This window comes from Heliangelus exortis, chromosome 3, assembly GCF_036169615.1.
Source record: "Heliangelus exortis chromosome 3, bHelExo1.hap1, whole genome shotgun sequence".
Lineage (NCBI taxonomy): Eukaryota > Metazoa > Chordata > Aves > Apodiformes > Trochilidae > Heliangelus > Heliangelus exortis.
Genome location: NC_092424.1, coordinates 35,052,072 through 35,076,844, shown reverse-complemented (window position 1 = coordinate 35,076,844; position 24,773 = coordinate 35,052,072). Strand labels below are relative to the sequence as shown.

Below are 24,773 nucleotides of genomic sequence, written 5' to 3'. Positions count from 1 at the left end.
GGCCCAGCTTCATACCTTTCTTAACGTTTCATTTTATGCATCAACATTTCTCCTGTTACTTTTTTTTATAGTCTATTAGAGGTTTCATATTTACTTCCTTGTCCTAAAAAAAAAAAAAAAAAAAAAAAAGAGAAAAAATTGACCTTTATTTTTGCAGTCCTAAGTATACATTTTAGTACTGCTTAGAGCTTCTGAAATAGATGATGTGCCAGTTCATGTAAACATAACCTAGACTGTGCAGAGCTTTTTGTCAAAGAGTTTGCTCTCCTATTTAAAAGAGAGCTTAGTTGAGCTCTAAATGACTGGGGTCTTTTCTTTAGCTCTGTTTCTACTTGTTCCAGTAGGATCTGAATGCACACCATTTCTGTGTGGTACTTCTGAACCCCAGTTTGATGACCTCTTATGAGTTACTGAAATAATCCTGTAATCTTCAGTTAGTTGATGTCAAAGGGGAAGAAATAGACCATAGAAGAAGGATGACAGGAAAAAAGACAAGAAGTCTTTACAGTAAGATTCCACTGTATTGTTTATAATTAAATAAACAATTTACTCCCCAGCTTTCCCTGCTGAGAAGTAATAAACTAAGGAATTAATTTTATCAATATTGTTGAGCTTACTCAACTCAGCTCTCTCTGCTTCCCATCCTCTTGGTCTCCTCTAATTCTTTGGAATGCTTTGAAGTTTGACCACAAAATGATGAAATCAATCCATTGAAATGATGCCATTGGTTCAGGTTTGGTTTTACAATATAAGATAGTAAAAATTCATGAGATCTAGCCAGAACATTTGATTACCAACTTTTTTAGTTTTAAATTTGCATGCAATGCAGCATTAAACACACTGAATTACTTCAGTGCATAAAAGCCAAGCACTAGATGTAAATTGGATCTGGTACCTGCTAATGAAAGAGATATATATTTATTATTTGCTAAATGACTTTGGTTTTATTTGATTTTGTGTTGGAAAGATGTTTATGACTGGTTTTTATGTTGTCATCAATGGCATACTTAGAACTGGATTCTGAATTGAGATACACAGCAAGATTTGCTGACGTGGCTTGTTGTATCACCTACAGTGCCCATAAGCAAACTGATTAACCAAGATATGTGGTAACATAGAGTAGCACAGCTGATCTCAAAATCAAGACATTCTGGTTAGAATACATGAGAAGCTAGGACCCATCACCAGTTACTAGGAGGAGCACTGCAGTCATATGAAGGGGGTCTTTTGTTGGTTTTGATCATAGCCATTAATGTGTTGTGTGGTTTTAGAGATTTGGAGTTAGAGAAGTACAAATGCATTGATTATTGTGAAACAGTAACATGTAACAACAATAATTTCATCTGTAACAAGGCATGCAACAGAGTAATTACAGTAGGGTGGCTAAGAAAGCAACCTGGAATGAAGAGGTGGGGAAAAACCCTGGGAACCTGCTTGAACAAGAAATGCTTTGCAATTCTCTTCTTTTGCATATTGCTTTGTTGGTTGGCCTCTGTATGAGAAAACAGTTTGCAGCAATATTTTTTACTGGCATTTTTTTTGCCCTTCCAATTTTAATCAGATAGAAGCAAATCCTGGCTTTGCTTTGCAGTATCTTTTTAGGTAGAAGGGCTGATAAGCAGCTAAGCTGCAAGAATGAAGAGTCCAGGGCTAAGGCTTCCAAGAATAAAGGAATCCACTTAAAGACATGCTTAAGTTCTACTGAAGTCCATAAGTTGTGAGCCTTTATTTAAGTCTTTTACTTAATAAAAGTAACTCCAATACGTATTGAAGCGCTTTACTATTGGGGAAGGGAAGGAATAACTCTTCCCCTTCTACTTATGTCTTTCTTGCTCATTGGAGGACCATTTTGGCACTCAAAGTACATCATTTCTTCTGTCAAAGTCTTCGCATTCAATTCCTCTGTAACACAAAAAAACCACTCCCAGCACGTAGAACGACCAGATGCCCAAACATTTTACTACACTCATGTATAAAGGCTATGCTTATTCTGCTGATAGGTATGAAGTCATGCTTTCATATTTTGTTTGGGAACACCTTGAGGCTGTTAAAGCTTTAGAGATGACTACTGATTTTTATTTTTCACATTGCACTATTTCAGTCTGAAAAATTTGCAATGTGTTTCATGATTGTGAGCTTCTTTCCCTAATTAAATAACTGTTAGGTGGAATTACTTTGTGCTTTGCTAAGTAGTGCCTCTTAGATTTGCTTTAACTCTTTACCAAGCACTATTTTTGGGGATCTGTGGATCTGTGTTTGCAGTCATCTACATTTGATTTATATTAATTTGTGCTTATGATTGTACTGTTCCCATTCACCAAAATATGTGCTTAAATATGGAATCTTATGTATAACATCACTTACATCATGCAACTGTCTTTGCATATACCACATGTTAAGTAAGGAATTAAAATAGTGAAATTTCAATTCAAGCATGTATTTTCTCTTTTGCAGGATATTTTTTTATGAAAGAGAATCTAAAATCATAGAATCATTTGGGCTAGAAAAGTTCTTTAAGATCAACAAGTCCAACCATTAACCCAACACTGCCAAGTCCATCACTAAAGTGCATCCCTATGTGTGCCATATCTACACATCTTTTAAGTCCCTCCAGGATGGTGACTCAACAATTTTCCAGCTTTACTTAAATTACCTGCTTGTATTCCATGGTATACTTTAAGAACTATTTTTTTAAAAAGCTCCCATTCTAATCCAAAGTACATTTAAAGGGACATGGAAGAAATACTAACCTTACACAGCCATTGAGTGTGTAAAGTCTCTGATTTAATTTTTAATATAGACTCTATATTTCCTAGAAGGAAGGACTTAAACCTGTGAGCAAAGGTATATTACCAACCATCGTAAACTACTATAGCAGAAATTTAAAGTTAAAGTTTTAATTAAAATAAAACTCAAGTTTGCCCAAATATCCCAAACTTATCAGAACCATAATGTGAAAGACTACTTTACTTTAAAAATAAAGAAGGAGGGAGCACAATGAGAGAAACAATAAAAGCCATAGAAATTATATTATTACTTACTATTTTGTCACTTTAGTATGCCATGTTGATAGCTATGCAATATTGAAAATACATAGCATTGGTTTAATGACTGTTTTCATAGATGTAGAATAAGCCACAACCATTAAGCACAATATTTTAAACTTATATCCATGTGTTGTAATAAGACACTGGAGCAGTTTTCATAGATTTCTATTCTAGCTCTGCAACAAGTGTGATTTTGTTTTCTCACTGTTTACTTTTCTCTGGCAGGCTGATATTCAGTAATTTAGGAGTGGTATTTCTAGAATGTTTATGGGTTTTTTTCTTGACCATTGCTTGCATTGTAGTTTGTCAGCTTCTGGGTTTCAACCTTCACTTTTTCAGCTAGGTTCTTCAGACAGTTATAGCTAACTGTAGTCAAACCTTGCTGGACTTAACATTATCAGGTTGGAAATAAATTGTGATTTTATCTAATCTAACTTCAACATAAGAATAAAATAAAATTTTGCAAGATTGTAATAAAAGCTGCATGAGTGTAACTGTGTCTAACATTTTTACTAGGACAAAACCTTAAAGGACATCTGTCATGATAGGGGAATATTGAAACATTGACTGTTTATCTGTTTATCAAACAAATGCATGACTAGACTTTATCAGAATGGGAAATGATAATTTGTTCTTAACAAATTAATTTCATATCACAGGTAGTTTCTGTTTCAGGCCTCACTAGAATTTATTTTCAAAGTACTGTGAATTGACTGGAAGACAGATTGGAAAAATGTTGATTAAAGATATTAGGCAGGGCAAGACGGTAATTTTTTTAAAATATCCTTGTCCTGTTCTTTGCTACAGAGAACACAGAGTTATACTAATATAGCAAAGTATGTATAACTGAGAGTTTTCATATCTAAATTATTGGGAGCAGAGCATTGCAGAAGGGTAAAGCTCAATTATATCACTACAATCTTTTTATTTATTATACAGTCCAGTGGATTTCACTGCCAGGAAGTTCACCTGGTGTTTATGTACCATTGTGTTGTATTAAAAAGTATATTGCAACCATGTCTGTCCCTCACCTCTAGCATAAAGCAAACAGGGATTTTTATGCCAAATTCTACTAAAAGAGCAAGTATTTCTCTAATAGTAACTTTTTAAAAACCCCATATATTTCTTTAAAAGTCTGCTGCTAGGCAGGAACAAGCTGGAGGCCCAGATTTCTTGCCTTTGGTGAGCCCTCTGTACAACTCTGCAACTCTTTCCACTGAGGATTCCTTTGGCAGAGATTGTTCAGCAAGTTGAGGGCTGGTACAGCCTCTGCTGAATGATTAAAGATTATTTTTTTTACTGATTAGAGGGAGACAAACCTAGCTGCCAGAATGAGTCCTTCGGAATGGCTGTCATGAAGTAGGAATGAGACCTGGCCAGAAACTTTGGGAGCTGAGGTCATCTGGTCTAGCAGCTTGCAGGATCAGAGGTGGCACTGGGGAAGGAATCAAAATAGACTTGTGTTTTCAGTACTGCATGAGAAGATTAAAGTCACAATAGTGATTTTTTCACTTGTTCTTACGTCAAGGTTTCTGTAAAACCCATATTTGGCAAAGAGCTAAGGTCAGATTTTTTTTTTTTTTAACCCCATGACATTATCTTTTACCATGTTATTAAGAAAACATCTCTCTAATAAAACTTGTCATGTACTCCTGCTACTGGAGTAATTTGGCAAAGTGAGGTCAACTCTCAGTTGAGCAGAGAATTTTATGAGGTTTGTTTTCTGATTTTTTTTTTCTGTAATCCTTGCATTCAGAAAATTAGTAAGCTTAGGTCTTAATTATGCAAAAAGAAATGTTTTTTTTTAACTCCTCCCAGTGCGCATTCTCTCCCTTATACAAGATACAGTGTCAGAAGGAGCTGATAAGTACTGTGACTTAGTCTTTGAGATTATATATATCACTTAATTGAGACTAATTAGGCAGAAATATTCACTTAACTCTGAAATAAGCCTCTGTCCTGTGCAATAGTTTAAATTCCCTCTTTCTAAGAGAGACATCTATAACTTTATGCCAAGGAGCACATGTATTTATTGGCAGCCCACAGATATCACTGTGGTAGGGCACCATTAAGTTAAACAATATATAGATGTTCAGAAATAACAAGAACAGCAACAAGGGATGGTTTTAATCTGTGATGCTAATATAAAATTATATGAAGCCAAACTTTATATGTTTTTTCATGCAAGTTATTCAGTTATTTTATACAGAAAAAATAAGGTTGATAGATGACAGTGGTCAGCATCACCCTTTTACTTGTTCAAGACAGAATTTTTCCTCCATTTTTAACAGACTAATTCTGTATCTTTTCTGCCACATTCAGGGACTTAGTATGCATCATCTTCAAGTGTTTAGTAATTTTAATTGTAATTTGTACCTTTGTAATCAGTGTCACAATACACCTCTCCCTTTCATTGAAAAACAGTTCAGATTCATTCTGAGGCATCTTCTTATCAACAGTAAGTCTGCTTTGTAATTTTGAAAATTAGATTACTCTGTAATGGACAGCTACTAATTCATACCTTGGAATGTTTCACTTTATTAATGATTCCTAATGTCTTGTTTTCTCTCTGTTTGGATGTAGCTCCTCTTTCACTCAGGTATATTGGTGTCCCTAAGCCTTTCTGGGCCACAGCTGGAGAAACTGGTGATTGACAGGACCCTGGTGGGGAAGCTCATCTCCGACACCATCAGTGATGGTAATTACACCCACGTGCAAATCAATTGCCTACATTAACAATAGAGTAGAGAAAGAGTATGTCAAGAGGTAGACTAATTATTGCCACTGGGGACTTGCAAACACAACAAGTAATTGCATGTAAAGCCATAGTTACAACCCTCAGGACTAGGAACACTTTAAGAATAATATTTAACATCAAAGTTTTCAGGCTTGTCAACTACTGAAGGAGGTTCTAAAATTCAGTTTCTTACACTGTGAACATACCATTTGAACTCGTGTTTATTTCAGAAGTGGGAAAATGGAACAGAACCAAACATTATCCAACTGATTAATTACATGGGACAGTTATTATTAAAATATTTACTTAGTAGAAAAAGCAGGATAACATCGGTTACATGGAGGTGTTCTGACTTAGTTTCTAGATTTCCAGAATCTCACTATTGCTGTTAACTAGTTAGTGCTAGAAATAAAGTTGTATTGTAATACAGAAGAATTATGAAAATGTACTAGTGTGTGAAACTTATGAAAATATACTTTATTGTTGAAAACTAAAGCATTATAATATGACAACAGCTTTTCCAATGTGTCTCTACAAAGCTCCACTGAGAACCCAGCCAGGTGTCAGTCTCTTGGCATATGCATTATCAGGAATATGGAATTACCTGTGCATTATCTTCCAAATTCTTTAAAAGTAGGCCCAAAATACATCCTTTTAAGAAGAATATATGCTAGATTTAGCTTTGATCCTTAATGATTTATTTTGTGCCATACCCAGGCATCTTTTGAATATTGGCCTGGTTCTTTGGTGTCCCCTTGAACTTTTCTTATCAGTATATTGTAGTTTAGCTTGAAAAATAATTAACATAACTATGGCAGTGAATCTGTAGTATAAAAAAAATCAACTCTAACTTCATTTGTAGACAACTGATTATACAAAGGGTGTAAAACACTATTTGATATAGTGACTAGTGTTTCCAGAGGGAGGGTTTCAAACTTACAAGTGACAAAAAATAGAAAAGCATGGAAGCTGAAGTTATACCCAAAACTGAAGTTGTTTATAGACCTTATTTAGAATACTGTCTTTAAAAGTAATTAATTGATTTAATTATACATATCTTGCCTTACATGTGTCATAGAAATACAATTTTTTTTAGAAAATTACTGCTAACTAAAAAAGCTTAGAACTAAAGCAATAATAAAACAATATCACTGTTTTCTTATAGTTATAGCACTCAAACTACTATAATAATGTTCTATAATGGTTTGTTTGTATTTTCACTTATTCAAGAATTTCTTAAACTTCCATGTTTGGTAATACTCATGTCGTATTCATGTCTGGAAGTGAAACAGGACTGCTTCTGTTCAGTAAAAGCAAAATCTGCAGTACCTGTCATTACAATAGTGTGTTTTTTTCATGAACTGCAAAAGAAGATACTTTTGTTACACAGATAATTAGTGTTCAAAATACAAATTTTTATACTGAACTATCCTTATGTGAGAACCATGACCTAATGTTGTCCTACAATAAATTAGCTTTAATCCAACATAATTACATGTCTTTCCAAATCTAGGTTGGAATTAGGGTTGTGATTATAAAGTTGGCCAAAAGAAAATTGATCTTTAGTACAAGGAGTCTGTATAAAAATAATAGTTCTTTTTTTAACAATTGTGTATATGTAGAAATGGATAGGATTACAATCTGCCAAAATTACTTAGGAAATGTGGTAATTCTAACTCAGGGCATACCCTCTTAATATTGGGGATAAAGGTCAGATTGTATGAACAAAATACAGAATTAAGACTTCATTTATAATCCTCCTGCCTTTAATAAAGTCCTCCTGAATGTTATTATTTATAGGCAAACTTTAAAAAATAAATTTAATTAGAGATTATAGAAAAATTACATCCCTAAAAGAAAATAGCATTTCTCATTTTCTGAATGATTTTGTGGCACTGAGTACTGTAAGTCCTGGTACTTAGAATGTTAACTACACTGCCTGCCTTTTTAGGGTTATCTGACTGCAGCAGATAACTATTTAGGGTCTCTAAATATTGATCCCCCTATGCCTGCAGTTGCATTTGTGTCCAGCTGGTCTCCAGTCCTGCCCAGGACAACATCAGATGCTGATAAACAAGTCTCATTCACACCTGCCCAGGGATCTTTGAATCCTGTGGTTTTGGGCTTTTTCCTTTAACCAAAAAATTTCAGAAGTGTCTGAGGTGTGCCATAAGGCATTTTTAATGTAAAGTGTGCCTGTGAGGATATCAAAATACCTTAACTGTGTATAGATTGAGGATACTATACTCAGTGGCTTTGAATTTTCATGTGTGCGTAGGATCTCGGTTATAGCTTCTAATTCACAATGTCAGATACTTTATCACTGTTTCATTTTTGTTCTGTTGTGTTTTGTTCTCAAAAGCTCGTGTTAATGCTACATTTCAAAGGCAATTATTTGGCTCTAAACTTTACCCTTAATCATTTGCATACCAGATACTTCAGAGCTGTGCCAGTGCATGACTATTGGAAAACAAAACTGGTTGTAAATCAGACTAAAACACAGCAAAGATGGGTAGCCAGTTTTCACTGCTTATATGTAAGACTAAACTGTCAGTCTATATAAGGATATCATAAAACACATTTAAAAATTGTGGATATTAGTCACAAATGTGAGGGTTTTTCCCTTGTTTTTCAAGTATGGTTCTGCAGGGCTTTGTTTGTTTGTTTGTTTGTTTGTTTTGAAATCAGATTCCACTTTACTTGGCATTTTCCTTTAAGCAGAGATTTCTCAGTTTACTTTCTGAAAACAGCTTTCTGGTTTTACTTTAAACCTGAATCTCATTAGCAATTCTCCAGTGATCTGATACTTGTTACTGTGATGACTGACTTCATTCTCAGACATCTCTTTAAATGTGGGCACTGCTTAGATAACTGGATAATGCCTGGGAAACATGCTAAATACTATTTTATAATGAAATTTCGTTGTCAAATTACTTATTCTCCTTTATATTGAAGTCTTTGGTCTCTTTGTGATAACAAGTAGGGATTCCACTGCACTTTTTTAGACTTCAAGGGAGTCTGTTCCATCTTAGTTATCTGCATTGTTGTTTAAAATAAATAAATAAATAAATATTGAAGGCTGAACCAAGATGAAAATTAATGTGGAAGGGCATAAAACATACAATTGAATGTAGTTGTAACTTGATATGAGATAATTTATTCAGGTTTATGTAATCAGAGTACTCCCTAGGCTTTATTTCTCATTTCCAAGAAGGTGCTGGCGGGATGACACATTGATGTGTTTTAGGAGATTACAGAGGCTTCCGTGCAATATTTAAGACACCATCTTGAAAAAATTGCTTTTTTGCAATGTCTCAGTGGAGGGTTCAGTAATTTGTTTTGTTCCTAGAAACAGGTATTACAGCGATGCCAATTTTTGTTTGTTTTTCAGCTGTTCTCACAGACAATTTCATCATCCTGTCATTTGAGGACCATAACCAGCTCTGCTTTATTCAGTTTACAAAGAAGATGGATTCTTCTGATGTAAACAAAAGGCTGGAAAAACTCTCTTGCTTGGACTTTAAGGTATAGCTGTCAATGGTGGCTGTAAATACTGTGCTTACTTTACGTTATGAATCACTAGCAGTAGCTGATACTGTATAGCAGTGTAAATTGTAAACCTTTGTACAACTGATCAGAACAGCTCAAATTCTAAAAATATGAGTTATTGAAAAGTAAAAAAAAAAATTACATGGCATTCTGAGTTAATGAGTTAAAATGCTGTGCTAAGAGGGATCCAATTTTCTACTGTATTTAGGCTAAGGGCTCAGACACACAGTTGAGTTACCCCTGCTTAACAGATTACCCTTGTGTCAGCTGAGCAGCAGTGACTGACCCTTTGCACATTCTCAGCATCTAACAAGCATGAAGCAAAATCTGTAATGGTAAACCTCAGTGTAAAAGATTTAAGCTAATGTGTTTTACCTCTTGTTTGCTGTGGGCTAAAAATGCACGCATGGTCAATTACTATGGCTTAGCTGATATACACGAACTCATAAAGTTATGATAATTCAGTCATCTGTCTGAGTTCCAAGACTGTTGTAGTTCTTTGCAGAAATCTTAATTTCCCCTCTAGTTACAGTAATCATATTGTTGGGAGAGTTGGTTTTACAATTAAGCTGCTGAGCTAGGACTCGGATATAGAAGGTGAGTTTCTCACCACTGACAAACTATGTATGTGACCTTAGGGAAGTAACTTGATGTCTCTCTATCTCAATTCACTACTTACACAGTGAAGATTAAAATACTCCCTTTTTTTCCAGCCCTTTATGTATGAGTCTGTCTATATCATAGTCACAGCAGTAGCTGAAAGGTAGTCTGGAAATAGCTGAGCTGGCTCTATACTAGCTGGATCTCAGTAGAAACCAGCTCATCACGAGCTGAATTACATTGTGTCCTTGGTGGAATAGGTGTGTAGACATAACTTATCTTGACCATAAGCTCTTTGGCATCAGGGAAGTGGCTGACCTTAGGTGGAAGTGCTTGGTGCTACAACAGTATGAAAAACAGTATGAAAAAATAATCATCCAAAGGCAATTAACTTTGAACAGGCAGAGCAGGAAAGGGACTGCATCAAATTCGCCACAAGAACAAAGGAGAGACAAGCCCTTGCCCAAGAAAGGTAGAAATATGTACTAAGCAAAAGAGAGAGGTTGTATTTCTTTCAGACCAGACAGACGTTAGGGAAAACCATCTTGTGCTAGCAAATATTTTCCCCTTGACAGCCTCTCAGTAATTTGCTTCCTTACATAAGGGAGTTTGCATCTGCAAGGTGAGCTTTTTAAGGATATGTTTAATTTAAGTTTTCCCATATTGGGTTTTAACTTCCTTGGCAGAAATACTTTCTGCAAAGATGAATATCTAATACATTTTCCAGGCTGTTTCAGTTCAGGGCCTCTTTTCAGCAATGACTTGTGTCTGTGAGATTGATCCAACCTCTATAACGTGGATTTGAGACAGTTCACTGTTCACCAGGAACTGAGCTGGTACGTAGTTTACTTTAAAATGATATGTGCTTGTGCCTGGCCTATGGAATATAATTCCTTTGTATATAAGCTATATATATATAGCCATTATAGCTATGGACATAGCTCCTTAATTAATATTTAGAAAATATATTTTCATTCCAGGTATTGCTGAGCTTTTTTGTATTGAGTGATTGTGGTGGATTTTTTCTTGGGAAAGGACAGCCTAATCCATAGAAAACTCTCTTTGCCCTAAGAAACCAGAAATATCTGCTCTACTCCTTAATAGGGTTGTTATGTTCAGTACTTTGCTGACACAGCTGAGCTTCTGGAAAGGCCTCCATGTTCAATATTAACTTTGCTTTCTCTTGAAATCAGTGGGAATCACTATGGATTATTTCTTTGCCAGCCAAAAAAAAGGCATTTGCATTTTTTAATTGAATATGCTTTTGTGTGAGCCTTGCTAGTTAGGCAGCTAAATATAATTTTTATTATCTTCAAAATTGCACCAGTGTCAGCCAGCAGAAAGTATTCTTCACTACTGCAGAAATATTATGTCAGCTCTCTACACTGAATTAGAGCTCTTTGTGGCTGCTTTTGGTCAAACTTACAAAAGCTAAAAGATCAGAGGTACGATCAACATACTGTCTGTATCAGTAGTAACAAAGGAAACAAAAAATGTTCCTCAATTGCAAGTCTGCAAACTTGTAATAATACACACTTTAGAATAAATATACTTAAGGTTGATTTGTCTTCTTCAAGAGAAATTGAATTGAAAGGGAGTTTGCTCTGGTATTAAACTACTATTGGATTAAATTTGGAGGTAAGATTCAGGGAATTTGATTGTAGTCTTTTCCTTTATCTCTGACATTTGGTGTAGCCTTGAGAAATTTACATAGTATTTGGACTTAAATTCCCATTTCTAAAATGAGAAAAGTGCTTGATTACCATCATATATAATGGTATCATTATATTTCTGTCATATTTACATTGCAATTTCTTTGGTACCTGGACAGACGTGACTGCACATTGTTCACTGTCCAGCCTCATGGTGGGCAACACTGGCAGGGAATGCCATTCATTTCTGGACTGCCAGAGTGCTATTGATAATAAAACAAGTCAACCATGCCTTCCTCCTCATAGTTTGTTATTTATCCCAAACTTGGTTTGTTTTTTTTACATAATACATACTTAAATAGAAGAATTACTTTCTCTGTCCTCTTCTTTTTTAAACGATACCTCCTTGAGCTTTATTTGCACTTTGAAAAAAGGAAAGATGTGTTATTCTATGAATCACAACAGTTTTGAAGACCAGCAAATTATAAAAACAATTATTAACACACGCTTTTTTTTTTCAGTGCCATTATTCCATGTTCAAAAGTGCAGTGTCTAATGCAAGATGTAAAGGTTTACAAAAGATTTGTGGCTGTTAACATGTAAAATTGTTATGAAAAGTTAATGTTGCAATGCAGCACTAATTAGTATCTGTGAAAGTGTTTATAAGCTGTGTGGTAGCTGTGAAAGTGTATGTGTTTTGATTCGAGTATCATCTACCTGCTAGCTTTTATGTGTGGTTTCTCTTTCCACTTCTAAAAAGTATTTTGACAAGTAAGACACAGGATGTTCTGAAAATATCGACCTTTTGCAAGTTTTCCCATTTTTTAAAATCCATTTCAATTTACTGAAGGGAGAGACACAGTACAGGGAGTTAAATGTTTACCATGAGAGAACAACATTGGTAATTACTTTGATTTCAGTTCCTTTTGATGTGTATTCAGGGGATGAAGAGGTCAATAATATTATGACCATGCAAATAGAAAAGGGTTCTTTTTGACCATATAAAAAAACAGCAAAGGATTATTAAAGCATTAACCTTGATTTTAATGGCCTTGGTTGAGTGGTGAGATCACAATTTGGATGAGCCTGATTATTTACTAAATACAATACATAAATGCAACGGGTTCTTAACACCCATTGCACTCTGGCATTATCGCATTACTGCCATCCTTTGTTGCCTTGCAGACAGGAATATGAAAGCAATCTGTCATGTAGTGAGACTGGCTCCAGAAGCATTTCTCTGATAAGAAGACCCCCTGCCCTTTGCTAGTGTCTGGTCCAGTAGGCTTAGCCATGCGCTTAATCCCCAGAAAGTGGTTCGATTATTGCTGACCAGCAATGGCAAGATAGTTTTTTTTTCCCCTAGCTATCAACCTTCCATTAATTCCTTAAGCAGAAATGCGGTGCAATCTATATTTCCTTGGCATGTGTCACCCAGATGGTGCACTGCTCATGTTTTCAAATAACCATGCTCCAAAATAACAGAGTTTGAATAATAAATTCCACAAATCCTTCCTGAGAAAGAGGCACAATTCTCAAGAGCTGCATAAACTTTACACATGATGCTGTAGCTCATCCACATTATGCAGAAAAGTATATATGCTCTTGCAAAGAGCATATTTGTATCTGGATTCCTTAATTTAGGGGGAAAAAGGAAAGATACGTGTTTGCCTAACCACTGTAGAATATATTTAATATTTGATTATGTCTTAAACACTAGCCTTAGCTCCCTGGTCAGCTTTGCAGAACTTGTCATTTAATATGGCTAAGCTTAAATCCTGTGTGTAGGTCGATGCTGTCAAGCAACCATGACTGTACATTTTGGTATTGATTGGAGTCATTGCAGTAAATTCCTTCTTAACTCACATTCCTTTCCTTCCCAATCCCCTCCCCACAGATAAAAGTGTGAGCATGTCTTTTTCTGTCTGAGGAGATATTTTTTACATTTACAGACAGCCTATATGAAGATACGTGTACGCAGCCCTCTGTGTATATATGCATTCCCTTTCACACATCCAAAGTAAAAGCTCTGAAATGCTCCTACTATGCTATTTTATCACCTCAAAGATTTCCTGCATTTTTTTCTTCCATCAGATTTCTTACATTGATTTACTTGGACCAGAAGGTAGAAGGATGAAACGTCACCTGGCAATAAACAGTATGCAAGATATGGTCATTTGCTGGTGGTCAGCAACTAGTGATGGAGCGTGGCCTTGGTCTCCTATTTCCTGTGAGAGGGACAGAGCCAATTTATTTCTATTAGGCTGTGCACATGGCAAATTGGAGGTAAAGTGCTGAACTCTCTTGCTATATAATTTCTCAGATTTGCTAAAGAAATAACTACTCAACTTAAATGCATATTCAGGTAGATATAAAGAACGATATGGTAAGCATGTAAGAACAGAAGATCAGCCATTATAGTACTAAACAAAAGGTTTGTTATTTAAGGAAAAAAGCAACTTATTTAGTATGTTTTTCTTTTCACATCAAAACTGGCAATCTGAGAAACGTAGCAAGGAAGTTAGGTCTTTATAGTGTAATAGCTTTGGAGCTTCTAACACTGAAAAAAAGTGTCAGAGTACTACTAGAAAACTCTTGAGTTAGAAACTGTAGCTGTTGTGTGCTTGTCTAATGCAATTATTTTGCACTGTCTGCAGTGTTAACTGATAGGCATTTTACATCTATTTTAAGTGTTTTATTATAAAACTTCAGCTACAACACAGTTGCTGTTTAAATGTTTGCTATGAGTATTGATCAAGTCAGGGACTAATTTTTTTTCTTAAAGAAAAAGTAAAAATCCCCCATCTACAGGTGGAAACGTAAGCCACAAGTTAGAACAAGGCTACAAGCTGATCCTTTTCCTGACACTTGCTTAGCTTACCTTTTTAGGCAGGCATTTACATTTCATCTGTTTCATTTTTATTTCATCTATTTGAGGATATTTGAATCCATTTCTTGTGTTAGGTAAGAACTTCAAAATTAAGCTATTTTGGCATACACTGAAAAGAACTGGACCCTCAATTTTAAATGTGAAAGCTGTTCTCCTGTATTTGGAGGTTAATTTTCAGTTTAGTCTAAGCCACTACTAAGATGGACTAAAAAGGCACTGACTATGGGGGGAAGATCACAAAGTTGACAGTCAGCTGGGAATAAGTATTCTATAGTAACTATTACAGGCTATTTCTCTGTGGGGAAATTTAGGATTAGCTGCTTTTTTATGTTATAAACAACATCCTGTTTTCTTTAATTAATAAAAATGTTAATGTTTTGAATTTTTGGAATTTGAGAATGGGTAGTAATTTCAGTGAGGTGTTTCTCCCTTGGGATTTTCTATATATTGAAAGCTAAGGAGAAAAAGTAGTTGAGGCAGCTTTTCTTTCTCACTGCAGTCATTGGTCACTGTAGAATTTAAGTTTAAATTACCTCAAGTTCTGCCTTCTTTACTTCTTTTCAATTGACCCCTCTCCACTAGTGGTCATCAGTGACTCATCTCTCTCCTCTGCCTGATGTACACCTGCAGTTCTCAATTCCCCCTGCAGCTATGCCCAATCACATATAAAAATTACTCTGGGAGCAAAACCATGTGTCTGTTCTTTGTAAGATTTCCCAGCCTAGTCCCTGTGCCAGTTTGATATTGAGAAACTTCATCCTACTAGCATTTCAGATCTTATTTCTTACCACGACTTCTATGTGCCCAGGTTCTGACAGTGACATTCCCATGTCTTTTGTTTCCTTCCCACATCTTCCAGAAAGCTCCCTAATGCCCATGTAGCAATTCACAATCTCTGTTTTCTGAGATGTTTTTGAAAGACACATTTCTTGAAAAAAATTCACAGAAACCACCCTGTCAGTTTAAAGATTTTTCCATTTAATTTTATATATTATAGGAAGATTTCTGAATGGCAGCATTGCTTTGCATCTTCCAGTACACCTTGTTTTATCTTTTGCTGGTTTAGACTTGCTCAGGGCTGTGACTGTCTAGTATAGTCCCAAGAATATCACTGGTACTTAACAAAATAATGATAATAAGCATTCACTGGGCCTCTAGGTCTAAACTCATAGTCCTTCTTAATTTAGCCCATATTGTAATATAAGAAAGATATTTCTAAAATAAGAACTGCCAAATTTAACTGTTCACTTGATTTCCCTTTTGCCTGTACTTGCCTGTTTTAATTCTACAATCCTTGGATGAAATTAATTTTCCTGTATTTGTCAATAACATACCAAGCATTATGCCAGGGTTATGGAAAACTTATTTATATATAGATAACAAACTCTCTTGCTGATTGTCAATTACTCTGTTCTGTATACTTATCTCTTGGATGCTCAGTGAGCTGCTGGATAAGGCAGAAGACACTCTGCCTATATGCTTCCCCCTGTGTATCCATGACGTGTTACCTATAGTACTGTTTGGGTTTTTTCCTTGATTTCTGTAGCACTCCTTATGTGCAGTAGTTAAATTCCTGTGCATTAAGGAAGAATGTCAAAACCCAGCAGCTCTAGAAGTAGCTTCAACCCCCAGTCTGTGGTTTACTGAGACATATTTTTCCCCTCCAAAGTCTTGGAGGCAGACTTTAGTTTAACCCCTTTAACTTCTGAGGGTTATTTCATATTTTGAACATGAGAAAAATTGTGGCTAGTGGCTAGTATTTCTACACAGCTTATAAACACTTACTCTTTAGGTCAGGTTCCACAAAAATAGTGTTTCAATAAGCATGCTTATTTGCCTCTCTTTGCTGCTACTCCCTTAGCACTTGTAGTGTTTCTCAGGTATAGACCTGAATAAAACATGACAAGCCATTGTTATGCATGAAAGTAAATCAATATTTATCATATTTGACCGATAATAAGAATTTTCCCCCTATAAATGGTAATCGTCAACAGAAGAAGAATGAGAAGCATGAACTGATGGGGTTTGGAGCATTCATTAAAAAGAAGTGTAGTAAGCCAATACAACCAACATTTTCCTTGAAAACAGTAGTATTGCTTGGATATAACAGCATTATTATCTCTATTTAAGAGAAAAGTAGGGATTGCTGAATGCCCAGCCCATAGAGAGCTGTTTGGCATGTTGGGTTTATGAAAAAGTAAGGCAAGCCTGAGGAAATGAATGGGTGCTACCCACAGCACCTTGGTGCTGACCGACAAAAACCACAAAAAGATCTGCCAGCTGCTGACACTCTTATTGTTGTGGCACAGAAAGGGTAAATGCAGCATTTAATAATGCTCCTTCCTCCCTGGAAGAATTTTCTGAGTGATATTTGCTGCCCACCAGAAGAATGCTTGTTAGGATGAGGACAGGAGTAGCTCCAGGACAAAGCAACTCAACCCTTCATCATGTCCTGTAACTGCACATTCTGGATTGGGATGATTCATATTGCACATCCAGTGTTTGGAGTATTGTGAACTTAAACTGCTTTTCAAGTTAATGGAGGAAATACATTTTACATTTTAAATACACTATAAATGTGATTTGGATTTTGCTGCGTGGCTTTACATCTTAACATTTGCTACTATTAAAGCTAAAGGTAGATATTATAAAAACAGAAGCTACTTTCTCCTTGCAAATCTTGACTTGTTTTACTCCTGGTTTTTTTCTTTTTTTTCTTTTTCTTTTTTTTTCTGAGGTCAGTGTTTACTATGTTAAATGCTATAGGATTTGGTGAGGAATCTTCCCCTGAAGAAAGAAAAGCACTTTTCCATTCAGCATATGACTTTGCTTCTTCATGTGCCTATGTTCATGCTGCTGCAGGACTATTTGTCTCTTGAACTTTTGTCTGTTCTCTGGCACTGGTTTCCTCTGGTAAACTCATCTGTTCTCCAATTTATTTAATTCTTGGGGGTTTGTTTGTGTCTTCTTTGTTAAAATACCGATGTGCAAGGATGTTATTTAAATTGTCTCCCTGTGGAGAAAATGTTGGTATTTTGATTTCAAAACCAGAAGAGGAATCTTCCAGAAATCATTTCAAACATTTTGCTGTGGATAAAATAGGATCTGATGTGAAATCATCCTTGGATTAAATGCTTTGAGAGAAAGTCATGTTAAAATCAACACGAATTTTATTCTGCAAACAAAAATTAACAGGAGGTGATGATGCCAGGGCTCAGTAACTGTAGTACTTTGCATTTGTCTTTGACATATTAATTTTCTCTCCATTTAGTGCTAGTGTGAATCACTGAAATTATGCTTCAATCTTGTGGAAAAAATAATTTGCCTGAGAGAGAATATTATTTTTCTTTCCCCTAAGAGATAATATTTATGCCTCAAACTTGTAAATAAACACAGGATCTTTTATGAGTGAACTATCCTACAATTACTCCATCACTCAGAAAAGCATCTACGGTGTGTGACTGAATAGCTGAAATATCTCTCACACATGTATAGAAAGAATGTAAAATCCTCAATGTCAATTGGGTTAAAAGTTCAGTGAATAATATGGGATAAAGATGATGATGATAAATTTTGAAAGAAAATAAGAAGAAATGTTGGCTGAAAATCTAAGTAATAAGATTTCACTTGGGACTGTAAATACAATGCAGTGAAATAAGTAACCTAGAGAAGGAGCCTTGCATTTTTGTTTTAGAAATTATTAAAAATAGGGTGGGTTTTTTTTCTTCCATCTTCATAGTGCAGTATTTAAAACTATTTTACACCAGTGTGCACCACACTTCCCATTCTACATTTCTAATTAAAGTGTTTGTTGTTATTTGGAGCCTCACTCTGTGAAATTAAATAAGCATTTTTTTAACATCCATGAAATAAATCAAACATTTTTCTCATCTGAAAGACACACAATTCAGTCACAGCAAGCTTATTTCTCTGCTGCTTTTGTTTTCTTTTTTTATCTGCCTGGTAAGCCAATTTTCTGCTTAAGAACTACTGGTTAAAACTCTTATTTGTTTTGATATGTGGACTTTATCCTTTCCCAACACTCTATGCAAAATACTCCCAATTCTAAGTGTTCAGAAATTTGCACTGAATACTGCCCACACAAGCTAATGCTATTTCTTTCAAACATAAAATGAAAGAAAGTGTTTTAGTTAGCATAATTCAGGCCCCTTTTTTGCAAAGATTAGCAGATTCCTCTACTTGGATTTTTATGATTTCTGACTCTAGGATTTGAGAACTTCACCTGTATATTATCCCTCATGCTGCTGATGAGCTGTTGCAGAGCACAGGCAAGTACTGCAAGGGAAAAACCATATTAATGTGCAGCATGTGACTGCCACAATAATAAGGGAAATATGCATAAGTTATGTGGCCAGTATTTAAATATTTGTACTGTGTTTTTTGTAGCATATATGTCACAAAACTAAAAGACATGTAGCCCATATTTATTTTATAGGAAGTAATTGGTTTTACCCCATGCAAAGTACTTTCAGAAGTCTTTGCTTAAAATCCAAGGGTAAGTGCTTAGTCCAGGATTTATGGAAAGCACTTAACATTGAATGGGATTATGAATCCCACCATTTGATATTATGCCTCTGTCTTTTTAGATCTGCTGCCTGTTTCTTCCTGCGCAAATCCTACAGTTGTCCTACACGGTTCTGTGGGAAATCCTTCAGCTTTTGCCTTCCCATTCTCCCAGCAAATGTTTTGTTAGCTTAAAAACATATTGATATTTCAATGTTCCCCTTCAAGGTTCCAGAGAAATGCTGCTCACTGGGAAGGAGTACTAGCAGATTCCTATAAGTGAACTGCTAAAGCACTATGGTCACTACATTTGCTGGCACATGGCTAGTTACCAGATAGAAAAACAATTGGCAGATAATGGGGTGCCATCTTCTTGGCAAAAAAGATGTTTTGATTGTTAGACTTCTTTTCAAAAGCATCATTAGCCTTATTAACATGTTTCTGTAGTTGTTCCTCTCTCTGCTTTAGTTTTCCACTTAATGGCATGAAGAATTCATCATGGTGGTTTATGACAGGAAAAATCAATTCTTCCCTCTCAGATGAAAGAGAATATCCATTTTTTCTCCCATTCAGGGTGCCAAATGCCAGTTACATTCAGCAAAACTGGAAACCAGAACAAAGAGGTCTTTCGGCTTGGTACTCTTCCTCCAAGAGGCACATGAGGCCACTGATGCATGAGAAGCTGCTTATCTGTGCCAATCTAAGGAGAAATGTTCCTCTTGTTTTCAGCCAGAATATGAACAGCAATGTATAGAAAACATTTCTTTCAGCCTAATTTGTTTAAACCTTATGTCAAAACTTCTGTTTTAAAATGCAATAAGTAGTCTGTCTCTCCTCACAGGAACTTTTCCCTAGTTTAGAATTGTGTAATATACAGCAACCAGCCCTACCCTAGACTTCATTTAAAGGTTCTGCTCTCAAACTTACGTGGAGCTAGGAAACATCTTATCTCAAGGCTCATTATTTTAGCTTTCCAAAATACAAGATTTTACTTTCTTTTAAATTCAAAGTAATGAGCAACATTCTGTCCCACTTTTGCTTTAATGAGTCAGAGCAATGTTATTAATTGGATTCATGCTGCCTCTCAAATGATCAAATTACAACATTTACTTTTCTGTGACTATTTCCATTGCTGCTTTCCAGCAGCCAGTCCTATGGAGTTCTAAAATCCCTTTTTCATGTATTTCCTTCTCTATTGTCTTAAACTCCGTTCAGTCTTTCATCTCTCATAGGCTTGATTTTCTTGTAACTTATGAGGAGATGTCCACAGAAGAACCCTGGTTTTGGATGAAAATATGTAGATGAATAATGCAGTGCATTGAAACCTGCCACAGGAAGACAGAAATCTGAGTCTCAGAGGGCCTCAAGGCTCATTTCACTGAAGTTATGGAAGCTTTGAAGACTTGCTTGGGCAAGATTTCTATTTCACATATTTGAAAGGCAGCTACCTGGGTCTCTATACATACTCCTAGGAAAAACTACAGAACAAACAATAACATTTCACCTTGTCTTTATTTGGGGTTACAGAGCTCTGGGGTCACAGTAATCCTTTGTCCACAGTAAGTTCTTTTACAGGTTTCCTTGCTGTGCAATTAAGTGACACATTTCAGCAGTTCTAACATCTGCAGAGTAGCCACTTCACATTTTGTGGACATAAATGACCAGTTACAGATGCTAAGTCATTGGTGAGGGAATGGTGGAAGTGAGAAAATGGTTTTTTAGATTATGTAAGTAATAAAATCTTTTATTGCCTCTATAAAATCTTTGATTTCCTCTTGGTATATATTTCTGTTGATCAATACTCTTTTATGAAATCAGTTTACTTGGTTTTCACAAGTTGGATGCAATGGCTTCTGTATGAAATGCTTTTGCATGAAATGGTTCTTAAACTAGCTCAGACTTTTCTATTAACAAGAAGCTGGTTTGCAGCCAAAGAATTGCAATAATCTTTTTTTTTTTCCTTCTTTCCAATGAGAAACCTTGACAATATAAACTGTCAGAACAAAACATCATAATGAGTCCGGTCAACATCCTGAATAACTTGTCAATAAATTCATTATTTGCTTCTAAAGTAATGCATGCTATGCAAAAAAAAAAAAAAAAAAAAAAAAAAAAAAAAAAAAAAAATCTTAATTTCTTATTTTCTCCTTTGCAGGATGGAGGGTTAAATTCTATGTTCAGTTTATTTTGTGATCTGTGGAAATCATTTTTAAACTTCTCTAACATTACGTGTTTCTGTTTTCAACCTGAATATCCAGATTTGTTCTCTTGCCCTCTCTCTGCCCTTTAATCACATTTGTTACCCCTTTCTGTGTAAAAGGGGTAAAGTAAAAAAAAGTTTTTTTTTACTGTAAAGTAAAAAAAACTTGCCTACCACCTGATCTCAAAACTAGGGGCTTACAAAATTAGTGGCAGGTCAGCAGCTTTAGTTTATACTGTGAAGTATGCTATTGGGTATACCTGAGGGTGGGGTTTGGCTCGATTTGACATTTTCCTTTCACTCTTTATTTCTGCATGAACAAACAGCAGCAAGTTTCTCACTGACTTCTACTACACTCGTTCTTCTGGAGAGACATGAGTTTTCTCTGTCTTTCTGAGAAACAGCTTTTCATGAGCCAATTTGTAACTTATTTACAGCTGGTATTTCTCCTCCTATAGAATACCTCCTGCTCAAACCCACACATTATAGGACATGAATCTTCACTGGAGCCTGCTGTTGCCTTCAGCACTATATGGTATTTCCTATTAGTCCACACTACTAATTCTTGCTTTTTGCCAGATGCTGTCTTTGTATCATGTTCTGCCTTTGCATTCTTCTTCCAGTTTGTTCAGCCTTCAAGTACCCCTGAGCAGTCCTCTTCTTTCTGCCATCACAAATTCATTTGTTCTGCATCTAGAGCTATGTGGCACCAAAGAACATCTACCCAACACCTACTCATTTGGCAATGTGTACTGTAAACTGTTTAAACATACCATTGTTTCTACCACTACAGTGTAATATTTTCTGTTACTGTGGCCCAGGGCAAATAATCAAAAATGCTCTATGTGTGATGCTGAGAGTAACCTATTAGATTTTTTTTTTTTTCCCAGAATTTTTGGGATTTCTCCCCCACTCTACTTGTCAATAATCAATTCATTTATGTTAGTCAGCTGCTCATTTCTCCTCTTACCACCACTGCTAGGACCATCCCCTCTTCCATACTCCCTTCAGCTAACCAATTATTTACTCTGGATAAACAAATATGACTCAGACTGTATGGCAGGGGTTTTAATAAAATGAGTTAACCTTTTAAAGGTTAAACCAGCACGGATTTAACGACTCCATTTCTAAAATGCCTGTTTGTATTAGCTTACTGACCCATGGGAGAGCATATTTGCAGCAGTCTGCTTTTTTAAATCATCAAAGTAAAAATAACTCGTTACAAATTAAGACCAAAACATTTTGGATTTTTTTCAGGTTTTGAGTTATGTGCGTACAGAATGGGATCCACTCGATGCTAGCTTCAGCACCAATCAGCCTTATCACATTTACACAGTAGAGCACTCCATCTCCACAGACAAAGAGCCCATGGCTGACAGCTGCCTCTACAAATGTGTTAAGAACAAAATTCAGTGTGCAGCAGTCACTAGAATACCCCTGCGATCCAAGGCCATCAGCTGTTGCAGAGATGCTACAGAAGACAAGCTAGTCCTGGGTTGTGAAGATTCATCAATAATTCTGTATGAAGCCTACAACCAAGTGACTCTTTTAGCCCAAGCAGAACTGTGTCCTGCTCTAATAACTTACCACCCTGATGGAGCCATATTCATGGTTGGCAGCTCCCAAGGGGAGTTGCAACTTTTTGACACGGCACTGAACCCAGTTAAAATTCAGCTCTTAGCGCAGGACTATTCACCTGAGACAACTCTGCAATTCAGCAAACACTTTGATGTGCCCAGCAGCCTTATCCAGATCCAGTGGGCTGCTTCTCAGGTTGCATCTACCAGCAATGAGGGCACAGATATTCATGATCTTCTCTTGGTTAGATTTGACAAAGGACCACTAGGAGTACTTCACTTTAAACTTGGTAAGTTACTAAACACATCTATTGAACCTTGAGACTTCAAGGAAATATCTGCACCTCACAAGTCTTTTGTAGTTTGAAAGCAGCACCTTCATTTTAAATATATGGGACCATAGCCTTAGACCACATGGTTCCAATGATGTCTGAAGATGTGAACCAAGGAGTTCATTATGTTTCACAGTTACTTAGTATCTTATGTATCTTATATGTGGTCTGATATAATAGGACCATGATCTGTTGCTGGATCAGGATTCCATTATGTTCCTTGCTACTGTAATAAAGCCTAACAATTTCTCTTATTGAAAATTTTTTTATTCTCTAGTATATAATTTTAGGAATTGTATTAATTCTGTAGTAATAGACCTAATAAGCTAAAAGAAGCTATTTTAAATAATAGAATATTAATGTTTTAATGGAATATCAATTCTTTGCTATTTTTTTTTTTTTAATGTATGATGCAACTGTTTTTCCTGACTTCAATGAAAGAAATGGTGTAACTATTTGTACTGAAAACTTTTCACACAAGATGGAAGGTTTTTATAACCTTCAGAGAAGTTTGGTCTCTCAGTTAATTTGCCAGGAGTTGTGGCTGAAAGAAGTAACAATACTTATTTTAGAATTTATATAGCCCTTCTCATTTTAGGTGTAAGGAGACTTTGAGAGAGTAAAACCATAAGTATTTTCATTTTACAAACAGAATAACAAGGAGCAGTAAAGGTAAGCTAAAAGGCTTTCCAAGAGTTACATAACAAGCTGGTGGCTGAACTAAGAATAAAACCCCTGCAGTTGCTCATCAGTGAGAACTGTATTCATTCTATTCAAGCTGGGCAAGTTACATTGGTGCAAACCTACTGTGAGAGCTAAAAAAACCAATCATGCTTAAATCTTCTGACTACCAACCCAGTGTTTCAGCAGGGCAGACAGCCGTGTCGAAAGATACTCATCCTGGAAAATTTCAGCATTTTGCTCATTGTCTATCCAAGGAAACAGGATTGCCTTTGTAGAGTTTTTTATGATTACAGGAGGTTTTTATGATTCACTTGTATAGAGCTATTGAGATTAGGAAGAAGCTTTTTTTTAAAGAAAACCCAGATGACAGTAAAGTTTGAATATCTGCTTTATGGCTTTACTGATTGAGACACGTGTGCTTTTGTGTAAGTAAACCTATCTAAAGTAAGCCTATCTAAAGTAAGCCTATCTAAAAGTACTGCAGACCTAAACATTTGAAAAACTTTAATAACTGTGCAACTGCAAAGAGGTATATTTATGTCATAGGATGTTAGTAACAAAAATAACGGATAGGCTTATAGTTGTATAGCTTTAAAAGATCTGATCCAGATTATTACTGTTGTCCAAAAATACTATTTAAAAAAACCTGCTTACAAGTTATCATTTATTTTGAGATAACTTAGCTGCATTATGTTCAATGACAGGTTTAATATTTACAGAGTACCCTAGCACACTAATTATAGTAGCTATTTGATGTTTTTATGCATGTTGGCCATTAAAAAACCCCTCTAAATTACCTCTTACCTGTCAAGCAGAAGGCACTCTGCCCACATCTACCTTGCTTTTCTTCAGCCCTCCCTTGTGGGGTTTTCTCACAACAGCTTTCCAGAAAGCACAGCTTTCCCCTTGCTATCTTTAGCACATTTATGTTCTTAGGAAGGCAAGCAGGCTCTCAGTGCAGGGATTTAGAGGCCTTTCCTG

At 35.8% G+C, this 24,773-nt stretch overlaps 1 protein-coding gene across 19 annotated transcripts in view; it reads left to right on the top strand.

The window, feature by feature from the left end:
• The window catches only part of WDPCP (WD repeat containing planar cell polarity effector), a 158,453-nt gene that overhangs the window by 60,948 nt on the left and 72,732 nt on the right, over positions 1–24,773 (top strand). For 18 of the 19 annotated variants that reach the window (XM_071740149.1, XM_071740146.1, XM_071740145.1 and 15 more), the window contains 4 exons: positions 5,631–5,745; positions 9,176–9,309; positions 13,680–13,871; positions 22,457–23,066. In XM_071740149.1, coding sequence (XP_071596250.1) covers positions 5,631–5,745; positions 9,176–9,309; positions 13,680–13,871; positions 22,457–23,066 — 1,051 coding nt within the window. The remainder of the gene's footprint in view (positions 1–5,630; positions 5,746–9,175; positions 9,310–13,679; positions 13,872–22,456; positions 23,067–24,773) is intronic. The other variant, XM_071740144.1, reaches the window with a different exon arrangement.